The following is a 14315-nucleotide window of genomic DNA, read 5'->3' on the forward strand; positions in this document are numbered from 1 at the left end:
TGTAAACTTAGCTTGCTAGAGGTTCTATTTCCCTCATCCATAAATTTGAGTAGTCCTCCATATCAAGAAAATAAACCCTTCTATTTTTCAGGAACCATCTCTGATAGAACTTTCCTAATTTGTCTCATTCATCCACCTCAGTTGCCAATATTCTCTCTCTCTCTCTCTCTCTCTCTCTCTCTTTCTCGAACTAATTTTGTCTGTCATGATTAACCTAAAATACTTATCTGACCATTTCACTCCCTTATTCAGTAACCACCAATAGTTCCCTATTACCTTTAGGATCATATAAAAGGTCTCTTTTGACATTTACAATTCTTCACAGTTTGGCCCCAATCCAATTTTCCAGTTTTATTGACCATTATTTTGCTCCTCATATCTTTTGGATAAAGCCCAAACTGGCTGTTCCTCTTGCATGTCTCTGTTTCCATGATTTTTCATTGACTGTATCCCCCCCCCCCCCCAGTATATAACATGTGCTCTTTCTCCCCTCTTTGAATCTCAGGTTTCCATTAATGCTCAGTTCAAATAATGCCTGCTACAGGGGACCTTTCCTTACCCCTTTGGCTTATATTTGTTCCCACAAATCACCTTGCATTTATTTAGCTATTGTTTTTAAAATTTTATTTATTTAAGGCAGTGGAGTTAAGTGACTTGCCCAAGGTCACACCATGAGGTAGGATTTGAACTCAGGTCTTCCTGACTCCAGGGCTGGTGCTCTATCCACTGAGCCACCTAGCTGCCCCTATTGTTTTTTTACATATTTTTATTTTACATATTGTTTTCTCTAACCAAAGTGTAAAGTCCTAGAGAATAAGGATTGCTTATTCTTTTGTTTTTACATCCCCAGGGTTAGCATACTGCTTGACTGAGACTAAGTGTTTAATAAATGCTTGTTGATTGATTGATTCAACTTTTAAAGCTACTTTCACTTATATTATTGTGGTCACTGTGTATATAATTGTCTTGGCTTTTTATTTTTCACTTTTTTGTTTCTTCATTCAAGTCTTCCTTCAAGTCTTCCCAAGTTTTTCTGCTTTTTTTTTTATATTTGCTTCCTGTATCATAATTATGTCCCATTATATTTATATTCCATAATTTGTTACAAAACTCAATCATTGAAAGCCTCCTTTTCAGTTCCTTGCTTTAAAGAATGCTTTTATAAATATTTTGTTACATAGGTTTATTTTTTCTGTCATTGGATTTTTTTCTGGCATTCTTCCTTTCCTTTTCTGTTGCAATCACAGTAGTTCAGGAAGTCATCTCTAGATAATGAATAACTTTCCAATAATTTTGAATTGATCACCTCTCCAGTCCATCCTCAACCACACTACCAAGCAGTCTTCCAGATACTTTACTCTGATTACTTTATTCCCCAATCGAAAAACATTCAATGGTATTTCATTGTCTATTGAATAGATTATATATTTCTGATCCTAGTGATGAAAGCACTCATCAATATGGAGCAGTCTATCTTTTGAGCAGTCTTATCTTTTGAGCAAATCTTATACTACCCTCTCTATATATTTCAACTGCCAGCTAAATTGGATTATATGCCATTCTCCCGGTTTCTTCCTTTTCTCTCCTCTATTATGTTGAACATGCCTACTTTATCCCCATTTCTGAAATTTCCCTCCCCCATCTGTCTTTTGAAATAACTCCTCTTTTCAAGATACAGATTTGGTGCTATCTCTTGCAAGGCCCTTCCCTGATCCTCTCTTTCATCCTTTAATGAAAATCTTTCCCTTAAATTTCATAGGAAATTTTCCCTGACCCTCTCTTTTTTTTTTTCCCTTTTCATAGACTGCCCTATGTTAAAGTTATTTTATTATATTGGGTTGAAAAGAGCACTGCAAATCATGATCTTAGACAAAACAAAAATTAAAAATTTCTAATTTAAAGAGATAACTAGGGAAATTACATTTTGATGAAAGGAACACAATCAAGTAATAGCAAGTTTCTCTGAGAAAGGTCTCATTTCCCCATATTTAGAGATAAATGAGTCAAATTTATAAAAATAAGTCATTCAGTTGATAAATGCTCAAAGATATGAACAGGCAGGAGAAGAAATGAAAACTATCTATAGTCATATGAAAAATGCTCTAAAAAATCACTATTGATGAGAAAGATCAAATTAAAATAACTTTAAGGTACCATCTCACACCTATCAGAAATAATATGCTGAATGAGATAAAGGAAAACAGGTACAGTAATGAGTTGTCAGTTCAATAATGAACTGGTCCAATCACTTTTGTAGAACAACCTGAATTGTACCAAAAGGGCTATAAAAGTTTGTATCCCAAAGATATCAAAGGAAATGGAGCCATATGAATAAAAATATTTATAGAAACTTTTTTAAATGGCAAAGAATTGGAAATTGAGGGGAATGTTCATCAGTTGGGGAACAGCCTAACAAGTTTTGGCATGTGATTATGATGCTGTTATGCTGGAAGAAATGACATGAAAGGAGGCTGGTTTCAGAAAAAAACATTCCAAGACTTATATGAACTAATGTAAAGTGAACTGAGAAGTACCAGAAGATCTTTGGCATAGTAACAGCAATGTTGTAATAGTGATCACCTGTGAAAGACTTGGATACTCTGTTCAAAACTTTGATCCAAAGGATTCATGATTTTTAAAAAAATTGCTATTCTTCTCCCAGAGAGAGAGAACTGTTGAACTCTTAGGGACAAATTGAAGTATAATTTTCTATCCCCCCCCTTTTGACTTTTTTTTTTTGTGATATGGCTAATAAGGAAATGTTTTGCATGATTTCACATGTATAGTTCATATCATTGTTATAGGTGTGGGTGGGGGAGAGAATCTGGAACTCAATTTAAAAAGAAAAGAAAGCTAAAATAAATAATAAATTAGGAGGAAGAAAGAGCATTGGACTTACAGCCTTAGTTTGATTCATATACTAGTTGTGTAATTATAGAAAAGAAAGAAGGAAGAAAGGAAAGAAAGAAGAAAGCATGCATTTATTCAAGTTGGGTTGTTTTTTTAGTTTTTTTGCAGGTTAAGTGGCTCGCCCAAGGTCACACAGCTAGGTAATTATTAAGTGTCTGAGGTCGAATTTGAACTCAGGTCCTCCTGACTCCAGGGCCACCTAGCCACCCAAAAGTTGTTTTTTTAACTTTGTGCCAGGCACTGTGTAATGCTTTAATAATATGCTCTTATTTAAGTATTATTTAAGTATTACAACAATCCTGGGAAGAACATGTTAGTATCCCCTTTTTTAACAATTGAGGAAACTGAGGCAGACAGAAGTTAAGTGACTTGCCCAGGGTTACACAGTTTGTGTCAAGGCCATATTTAAACTCGGGTCTTCTGTTTCCAAACCCAATGCTGGATCTACCTGCTTCTATGAGAAAGTTGTTTACCTTCTCTGATCCTCAGTTTTTAAGCTGTGAAATCTCCTACTTGAATTAACTACCTACCTCTCAGGGTTGTAGTGAAAAATGCTTTGTAAAATTTGACATGCTATCTCAATCAAGTGTTGTTATTGCTATCATTGTATTTTATGTTCTTTGAGAGCATAGTCTATGCATAAAGCAGGTTTGTGTAAATTGAAATGAAGTAACTAGATCTTTAAATTAATTGAACAGACATCTTCACTTCCCTTTCTCAGAAAAGTCTTAACTTAGCATTACCCTGAACCTTTATAAAGGGAGGTATGATAAAAATTGGCATAGAGAAAACAGAAAATCTGCTGCACATTTGGGATGTCCTGGAGAATGAAACTGTATAAATAAAATTATAGAATGCTAGATCTGGGAAGGATCTTGTCCCAAGCTGTTCCAGATAATTTAGAGACTTAGTCTCCAATATTGTGAATCTTAGACTTTTTTAAAAATAAATTTTATTTTTCATTATTTTGAACTTGTAGAATATAGATTAAAATGAACATCTACTTATGCAAAGTATCACAAAAGAGAATTGTATGTGAAATCTGGAATCTCAAATAGTTTGATCTTTAAAAGAAAAAGCATGTGACAAATTTAACATTAGTTTTAAAGCTGATCTGCCAGATTGTGTCTCCCTATAATCTTCTATTTTTGTCTACCTGTTGTTGTTTTTTTAAGTGCTTGAAATCATCAAATTTTGCAGTTGGTTTGCCTTCCTAGTAATTTTTTGTTGTTCTATCAAATATACAAATAGTTATCTGGGGGGCAGCTAGGTGGCACAGGGATGGAGCACTGGCCCTGTAGTCAGGAGTACCTGAGTTCAAATGTGGCCTTAAACACTTAATAATTGCCTAGCTGTGTGACTTTGGGCAAGTCACTTAACCCCATTGCCTTAAATAAATTAAAAAAATTTAAAAAAATTGCTGTCTGAGCTCAACCCACTTGAATGGGGAAAGCATTTCAGAAATTCATTGAGCATCAGGGCAAACAAGCTCAAGATAAGATAATGCCTGTGCACAATTATTTGGGTTTCAAAATGTTTGTAAGTAAGTATGAAAAGGAAAACTTTAATGAAGAGACAAGAATTCAAGACTCTAAAGAAACAAGTGTTAAAAATCATCAAATATAACCCTTCCATTGAGAACCGCTAAGGTGAAGTAATCTGCCTAAATGAAACAGCTAATAAGAGTCAAATTTAATATCCAGGTCCCCAGATTTCAAATTTAGGGAGTTTACCTCTATGCCACCTTGTTTTGATGACATGGAATTTTAGAAATAAATTTTGAACAGGCCCTAGAAACTCAATTGAACTTGATGACGTCTCTCCCCAGTGGAAGTGGGGGCCTTATCTCTGTAAGAATGGTGAATTCATTAGATTTATTATTAAAATATTCATAGAGAAAAACATTTTATTGATGTCTTTTGTTTTCATATCACAATTATTGCTGGTTACCTCCCTTCTTTCATCAAACTAATATCCTTCCCCGTGACAAAGAAAAAGAATTAAACAGATACAGAAGATTGGGTGATAATATATGTAGCATTGCATATCCATAGTCCCTCAAGTCTTCACCATAGGGAAGTATGCTTCCTCTGCTCTCATCTCTTGCCAAAATTGGTTTTAATGTAAAGTTTTGTCTGGGAGAAAGATTTAAGGATCAAAGGCAATTGTGGTTTTGAGAATATCCTGAAGAAATAATAGATCTTAAATGGAAGGCAGAAACTGTTTTTGCTCTAACTACTCAGAGAAAGGTGACTTATTGCCCCCTTTCACCAAAGTTTAGATTTGAAATGATCATTTTTCCTAAGCTGTAGCCATTTCACTAATAGTAATAGTACTAAAAATAGCTGTTTTTAAATTCTGATTAATAAAATGGATAATCAAAAATGGTTCAGAAAATAGAGTATGCAAATAGGAAGGAAGGAAGGAAGGAAAGAAGGAAGGTAGGAGGGTAGGTATAGATTCTGAGTTCTGGCTCAGACAGATAAAATGACCACAAAGGCAAGTGCATAATAAATGAAGGCAGAAGTTGTTAAAGTTAATTTTTAGGCTAAATTATTCTTATGAAGTTAAGACTTTGAGATGTCAGGTTCACCACCATACCTTATTATCCTCATTCTTACTCCTTCATTCAAGAGCTTATTTTTGTCTACTTTTGATTTTTTTCCCTTTTGATTCCAAAAGGGAAGCTAAGATTTGAATTACTAATGATTGGTTTTGTGTGGAAAGTGAATTTCTAAGTGGGTTGTATACTGGATGGGAAATTAAGATTCTTTAGAGAATTGATGTTGACCTCTTTATACTTCTGCATTGAATATTTTCAGGAAAGTTGACTTTAATACTCTTCTTCCAATGTAATGTAGAGAAAACATACACTGGCTTTGGAGTCTGAGGTTGAAATCTTGCCACCGACATTCACTTGGTAATCTAGGGCAAATAGCTCTATTTACCTACATCTCATTCCTCATTTGTAAAAAGAGGAGATTGACTAGTTGACTTTGGAAGCCATTCACTGTTTTCTGTGATCATCTTTGGTTTCCCCAAGCTTAATCTGTGAGAGGTTAATTCTTCACTGAGAACAGAGTACTCTAAGCAGAGGATAAAGTTGCTCACGTTGTCATTGGATTTGATTTTGTAGTATTTATACCTGATCTAGAAAATTTTTAGGGCAGGATGAATGTTTGTGAGGATGAAAAGAGCCTTTACATCAGGAAAAATTCCCTAATAATTGGAACTGTTGAAAACTGGGATGGGTAGCCACTGGAGATCAGTAAGCTTTATATGGAGCTAGAGGAAAACAAGATGAATTTGGGTTGGAGCACTGTATAAATATAAAGGAAAATATTAGAAAAATAAATCTGGGAAGGTAGATTGGAACCAGGAAGTCATTTTCCCTAATGATTAATATGTATTTGTATGTGTGTGTGTATATATATATATATATATATATATATATATATATATATGTATGTATGTATGTATATAAACAGGGGCAGCTAGATGGTGCAATGGATAGAGGGTGAAACCTGGAATTTATAACATTCATCTTCCTGAGTTCAAATGTAGCCTCAGACACCTAGTTGTGTGATTCTGCATTAGTCTAAATCCTGTTTGTCTCAATTTCTTCATTTGTCAATTGAACTAGAGAAGGAAATGAAAGATGCCTCCAGTTATCATTCATTGCTGGGAAAATTCCAAATGCGGTCATAAAGATTTGGACATGACTGGAAACTACAAATAACAAATAAATAGCAACATATATATGTGTGTGTATAATATTCTTCCCCCCATAACAAGCATTTATTTTCTTTCCCCCCAACTTCTCTTCCCAATAACTGAACAAAAAAAAAAAAGGAAAAGAAAACCCTAATAAGGGCAAAGCAACCCTCATTTGATATTTTCATTTGAGTCAGAATATAATTTCTTGAAGTGAGAAGAGGCAAATTGACTGACCTTTTGTTTTATATTGGTCCTGATTTACTCTTTTTTTTTTTCCTTTGCACAGTTGATGGACTGGATAAGGCTTCCATTGCAAACTCAGATGGACCCACAACAGGTTCACAGACACCACCTTTCAAGAGAAAGGGTAAACTCTCTTCTATAGGCAAGATCTTTAAACCTTGGAAATGGAGAAAAAAGAAGACCAGTGACAAATTTAGAGAGACCTCAGCAGGTATGAGTTAGATAACTTTAGTAGACTGAGATTAAAAAACTGTAGATTTTTGCAAATTGTGTGAAGCAAGACCTTGTCAAATAATTGAGAAGTATAACTGGATACATTGTTGATGGGATGTTTGAGAAGGAACTCTCAAGTTTCTGTTTCTTCCTTCTTCCTCCTTTTGAGTTTGTAGTATATTCTGTTGTATAAATATATACTTTTAAATATTTTTATCTGAGAAAAGAGAGATGAAGTTGTGGATGACAGGAAGTTGTGCTATCAAGATTACTTTCATCTGTTACCTGAGCAGTAGCTAGTGGTGATATTGCCCAAGTTAAATTTTGAAATAGGAAAGGAAAATGTTTTCACTTGTTTTGTATGCAAGATTAATGTAGATATACATGAAATAAATTGTATTTGTCATACTATAATATTTAATAAACTGCTGTCTCATAATTGGCATAAATTGAGGCTTCATTTAAGGTAGATTCTCCATGGTGTTAAGACGTAACTGCCTTACTAAATCAGGAGTCCTTTATTTGGTGAGTTGTGAATAAATCCCTATTACATGCTAGTTGCTGCCCTGAATTCTGGCATACAGAGTCAAAAAGTGAAATAGAGTCTCCCTGTAAATAGGTGTAAATACAGAAAGAATATAGCAAAAGAAAGAAAAGAAGGGGACCCAGGACAAACCACAGCAGTTTTCTAAATCTAAGGAGACAGAATAGATGATGATTGCTGAGTGGGAATGGGCAGATAGAGAGTAAGAAAAGAACAGTCATGAAAATCCAGGATAAAGTGTTCAAGTCAGCCAGACAGGTAGGAAACAAGTTGTCATTAAATGGCTATTGTATGTTAGTTAGGGTGAACAGTGACAAAGACTCAAATGGTCAAGGCTGAGGATGGATATTAGGATTGGATTTAGCAACAAAGAGCTCAATAGTATTTAGGAAGATCAGTTTCCGCTAAGTGGTAAGATTGGAAGCCCTAAACCATGTGGTCAGTGCCTTTCATAGAGGTGATAATACTGATAGCACGAATGATTCCATCAGAGCTTTTAATGCTTATATATTTAATTTTTTATATTCTAATACCATCCTCATGAGGTAGAGAAAGAAGTCCCTTTGTCTCCATTCTGCTATAACCAAAATCCATTATACAATTTATCTCATAAAAAGGTTGTTTTGACAGTCTAATGTCAGATTAAAATGTGCACAGTTTCATGTAAGCTTTGAATAAAAAAGATGTCACATTATTTGACTATGAGTAGCTCTGTTCTTATCTTTCCACATGTTCAGCCGGTTGTCTGATCATGAGTAGCACAACCTAGCAGTTTGAGTGACTGTCCAGAGACTAAAAGAACATGTTTAGGGAAAGACTGAGGACATGAACTGTCTTTTAAAGTCCACAGCTGTGGAACAAAAAACATACACATGCCAGTTAAGGTGAAAGGTACAGAGAGCAAAGAGGAAGGCACCCTGGGGGAGCTCTCAGACTCTGAGGCATTTGCAGCTGTATAAATAATCATAATAAAAAAAATTAACATTTAAGAAGAAAGATTTCTTTAGGAAAACATGAAAACAGCAGTTATTGGACTTTTTTCCCCCCAGTGGCAAGTTGTTCCTTGTATAGAAGACAACATGGGCTGCCACTAGGTGTGATTCAGACAAATTGGGGAAAGAAGGATTTGATTGCTAGATAGATAGATAGATAGATAGATATACAGATATACAGATACACACACACACACACAAATACACATACATTCCTGGAATCTGTGCTGCCTTTTCTCTTAATAATAATAATCACCTTTATGTAGCATTTTAAGATTCTCAAAACACTTTTCTTCATTCATGCATTATAGTAGAACAAATAGTAGTATTTCTGTTGTACATATAAGGAAATAGAGGCTGAGACATTAAATGATTTGTCTATAGTCCTTGAACTAATACTCATCTTTTTCTTTTTTTTTTTTAAGTTTTTGCAAGGCAATGGGGTTAAGTGGCTTGCCCAAGGCCAGACAGCTAGGTAATTATTAAGTGTCTGAGGCCGAATTTGAACTCAGGTCCTCCTGACTCCAGGGCTGGTGCTCTATCTACTGTGCCACCTAGCTGCCCCGCTAATACTCATCTTAAATCCCTTTTCCTTATGTCTTCTTGTTACCTACTTAAGCCACATTTTCAACACAACTGCTTTCAAGGAAAAACTAATATTTTGTGCACTGTGAAATCTGTTGAAGTTAAATGACTTGCTCAGGGTCACACACAGCAATTAAGCGTCTAAGATCATATTATAACTGGTGTTTTCTTAATGTTAGGCCTACAGCTCTATCTACTGAAAAGATAGATTAAATCCAATTTGGTGGTTCAGTGGATAAACTGCCACACTTGGAGTCAGGAAGAATAATCTTTCTTCATAGCTGTAGATTCATAGCTGATTCATATACTTTTTAACTGTGTAACCCTGGGCAAGTCACTTAATCCTGTTTGCCTTGATTTCTTCATTTGTCAAATGAGCTGTAGAAGGAAATGGCAAACTACTCTAGTATCTCTTTCAAGAAAACTCTAAATGGGATCAGGAAGAGTTGGAGACAACTGAAATGACTGAAAAACAGTAAATTTCCCATACAGATTGTAAGCATGTGTTTGGGCAGATAGACAGCTCCTCAACTGGAACCTTGGTCTCATTATATGCAGCCTGGTATCACATGATGTAGGAAGGGCTCAGAAACTCTGAAGTCACCATATGACTAGTGTGTAAATATTTTTATTTATTAATTCAGATGTTTATGTGCTATTCATCCATCTGTTAGAGGCTTCATTTCTTCCACTGTATTTTTAATGATTAAAAATAGCCCACATTCACTAACCTTGTTACAAAATGGTTCATCTCAAAATCTGTTGCCAATCCTGTGGTTTCTGAGAGCTCACATAGCTTTACAACATACCATCCTTCAGCAAAAGGAGCAGGAAATCCAGGAAGGAATTGAACACTGCAGCTTAAACATTTTGTTATGACTTCCTTTCTTACATCCAAACTTCAGGGCTTGATTTAGATGAGCAAACAAGACAAAGGTCAGAAAGCCACCTCCCTTATTTCAAAGCTGGATATAACTCACTCATTTTGTTCTTGTTTCATGAGGGAGAAGAGGCAGGTGTTGAAGTGTGCTACCCTCCTCATGGATACACTTGAAGCTAAGAAGAAAAAAGAAAGCATTCTTGCGAACTGGTTGGATTCCAGAAATTCATTTGAACTCAGTTATTTGGTACTCATGCTTTCCCCATGGAAACCATGGTGGCTGGGTTTCCAAGCCAGACAGAAAAGTCTTTTTTTTTTTTTTTAGGTTTTTGTAAGGCAAACGGGGTTAAGTGGTTTGCCCAAGGCCACACAACTAGGTAATTATTAAGTGTCTGAGACCGGATTTGAACCCAGGTACTCCTGACTCCAGGGCCAGTGCTTTATCTACTATGCCACCTTAGCCGCCCCCTAAGAAAAGTCTTTTAATACAAAATATAGCAGAATTTGCTTGCTCTGTGAAGAAATTTTCTTATAGTGAGTGATACTCCATTTTATGTATTATTAGATATTATCAGTGCCAAGTAGTTAGTAGTTTACAGTTATTCTTGTCCTAGCTATATTTGTTCATATTATTTGATCACTTATCCATTGGGGAATTATTTGTCTGCTCTAATCAAGAAGGCTAATCTTTTCTATTAAGTTTTATTGATTATTTTTAAAACTTTTCATTTCCTAATACCACTGCTGAAATGAATTACAGTTAAGCAAAGCAAGCCAAAAGATTGATTGTTGGCAGAACCTCATTCCAAAACATTTGTCTTCTGAGAAGTAGGAGGTATGATGCCCCATCAGTCTTTCTGAGATGAGACTTTTTAAGTACATTGATCTGTGTTCTTGATGACTTTTATGTTGATTTTGTTGTTGTTGTTTTGTTGTTTTTTCTTGCAAGGCAATGGAGTTAAGTGACTTGCCCAAAGTCACACAGCTAAGTATTATTAAATGTCTGAGGTTGGATTTGAACTCAGGTTCTCCTGACTCCAGGGTTGGTGCTCTATCCACTGCTCCACCTAGCTACCCCCATGTTGATTTTTTAAAAAATATATATTATAGTCACTATATAAATAGCTCTTTTGTTTTTGTTTACTTTCTTTATCATTTCATCATACATACAGTTAAGCATTTACAGTACTATGTACAAAGTAGTTGACTGGGAGTTAATGATTCAAAGATAAAAGTGAAATTAATTCTTGCCCTCAAGGAGCTAACAATCTAGCAGAAGAATGACAATGTATTCATGTGTGCACACACACACATGCACATTCACAAAAATGAATATTGTGTGGAAGATTTTGGTATCTGGAAGGATCAGGGAAGGTTTCATGAAGAAGGTGACTGAACTGAAAGTACAATTTCAAGGTAGGTTTTCTAAGAGTCAGAAGCAGGGTGGGCCCCTACATAAGATATGTATAAGAAATGGAGTGCTGTCTATGAGAAATAAGTCTGTTTTTGCCTGGACTGTATTGTGGACAAACAGGAAGAATATGTAATAAGGCTAGCTAGGTAGAGCCAGGTTATAAAGAGCTTTGACTGCCCCCCCCCCCAAAAAAGCAGTTAACCTAATTGGTAATGGGGAACCAGTGGAATTGATTGAGCATAAGTGGCATGATTAGACGTGCATTTTATGAACATCTCTTTAGCAACTCTTTAGAGGATGGATTGAACTAGGGACTAGGAAGAACAATTAGTGATTATTTTAATAGTGTAAGAGACAGGTGATAAGGGTCTGAAATGTAGTGATAGCCATGTGAGTAAAGAGGAGGAGACAGATATGAGCAATGTTTTAGTATCTTTCATGGGGGAGGAGAGATAGGTGTTGAAGTGTGCTACCCTCCTCACCTTAGGATAATGTTTGATTGAATATTTGGGGAGTGAGTGAGGAGCTGAGGGTAACAGCAGGACTGCAAATCTGTATAATTAGAAAGATAATGGAGCCCTCAAAAGAAATAGGGGAACTTGAAAGGGATGAGGGAATAGGTTTAGGGGAATGATAATGAGTTCTGTTTTGTGCATGCTGAGTTTGTGATGCCTTGTAGGACATCCAGTTGGAAATGGTGTTTTTGATGAGTGACTGAAATTCAGAAGAGATCCTGGGGCTGGTTATGTAGATCTTCAAATCATTAGCCCATTCATATCATGGCACCTTATACATTTAGTTATAATTTGGGACCTGCTTGACTTTGAAGAATTTTTATTATAAAAGGATGTTCATCTTGCCATTTCTCTTTAAATATTAGTTGAATAGGAGGCCAATGGACCCACCTTACACTGTGTCAAGGGTTGAAAATGGCATCAATTAAGACAGAAATATGTTCACATGTGAAGAATATAAGCTGTTAAATAGGGAGGGAAGTTGTTACCTTGTTCTTATAGTCAAGGACCAGGAATGGTTATATAAGAATGACAAACAACTGCTAATAACTGATATAGGGCATTAGGTTTGCAAAGCATTTTACTTACATTTGCATTGCTTGAGACTTAGAACAATCTTTAAATGTAAATGCAACAATTACTATTATTCACATTTTACAGAAAAGGAAGTTCTATAATACATATAATACTATAATACATCTTGAGAGATGTTAGAGATTTCTTCACAGGTAATAAGTTTATGTACTGGGATCAAATGCAGGTATTCTTGATTATTCATCAAGCTTGCTTCTGCAATAACTCAATGACTCTGGGAAAAAATGGAGAAGATGATCCTACAAGGAAAAAAAAAACAATTAAAAGGGGAAATGAATTTGTTTTATTGGATTCAACCAGTTTCCTAGGAGTTTTTTACAACTTGAGTTCAGCCATGTCAATGTGTGAGATTACATAGTTGTGAGAGATAGTAAACTGTTTTATCCTGTTGTTTATTATAAGAATGATGATAATAACTCTAAAAACTGATTGCTTGTCCATTTTGAAGGAGGGACATCAAATCCAAGAAAAAAGAGTGTGTTCCCTGTTGCATTTTCTGATATTCTGTTGAATTTTACTTTTAATTCACTCAGTATCACATGGATAGACAGTTTAAAAAAAAAACACCCCAACAGCCCTGTTTTACCTTTCTGTTTTAGGGATATTTATCCATTGTAAAAATTAATGTATTGCTGATAATCAGTAACCTAATAGAAATTATCCTGTGCTTTTTTCCCCTCTCTATTTACCATGTTTTCAATGGACAGCTTTACAAATAATAATATAAAAAGAAAATTTGCTTTCAATCAAAAACCTAAATAACCAACCAATCACATTAATAGGCAAACTAATAATATTTAGAGATATAGAATATTGGAAGTGGAAATGACTTCAAAGATTATATATAGTTCAGTTTCCCTTTTTTTTTTTTTTTTTTTACAAATAAGAATTCAAAATCCTGGAAAATCAAAGGACTTTCTCAAGGGGACAGGTGATAGGTGATGGAGTACCATAAATGAGTACTATTATGGCTAACTGTATTAGCAATAATACAACTTACCAGTTGTGTTGCCACAGAGTAAAGACTAGAAACTGCATCTTCTGATTCAAAACTCAGTGTTTATTCTACATTCTACAATGACTCCAGTTAGAATTAAGACATGCCCGTGTCCAGAATTTTCAAATGGTTATGATCTCAAAAAGAATGTGGATTATTATTTTGATACTTTTGAAGTAGCTATAAATTCTTCTATGTAGGTAGTAGAATTTAGAGTCTGGAGAAACAGATAAATTACCATGGCTATATGTATAACCTCATGACCTTGTATATGAAGGATCTTTGATCTGTTGCTGGACTTAATGTTGGATACTCTTCCAGTTTGATAAAATGTCTCAAAATGTGTGCTCTATTGATATGGTCTCAATGTTGGATAAAGCAAAGCATTACTCAACCAAAAGTTGCCTATGGGTAACTATATGGCACAGTAATAAGAGTGCTGAGTCTAAATTTAAGCAATCTCATCTTCCTGAGTTCAAATGTGACCTCAGACTCTTACTTGCTATCTGTATGATCCTGGGTAAGTCATTTAACCCTGTTTCATTTTCCTCATATGTTGAATGAATTGGAGAAAGAAATGGCAAACCACTCTGCTATCTTTTCTAAGAAAACCCCAAATGGTATCACAAAAAAAATGAACACAACTGAATAAAAACAAAGTGCTTACTATGTACCAAAGGCTGTACTAGTCTCTGGGGATAAAAAGACAAA

General features: G+C 35.0%; 1 protein-coding gene across 5 annotated transcripts in view; it reads left to right on the forward strand.

Moving 5' to 3' along the window:
• The window catches only part of PHACTR2 (phosphatase and actin regulator 2), a 348693-nt gene that overhangs the window by 234228 nt on the left and 100150 nt on the right, over positions 1-14315 (forward strand). For all 5 annotated transcript variants that reach the window (XM_074187749.1, XM_074187745.1, XM_074187747.1 and 2 more), the window contains exon 2: positions 6914-7081. In XM_074187749.1, coding sequence (XP_074043850.1) covers positions 6914-7081 — 168 coding nt within the window. The remainder of the gene's footprint in view (positions 1-6913; positions 7082-14315) is intronic.

The sequence above is a fragment of the Macrotis lagotis genome, chromosome 5, assembly GCF_037893015.1.
Source record: "Macrotis lagotis isolate mMagLag1 chromosome 5, bilby.v1.9.chrom.fasta, whole genome shotgun sequence".
Taxonomy (NCBI): domain Eukaryota; kingdom Metazoa; phylum Chordata; class Mammalia; order Peramelemorphia; family Peramelidae; genus Macrotis; species Macrotis lagotis.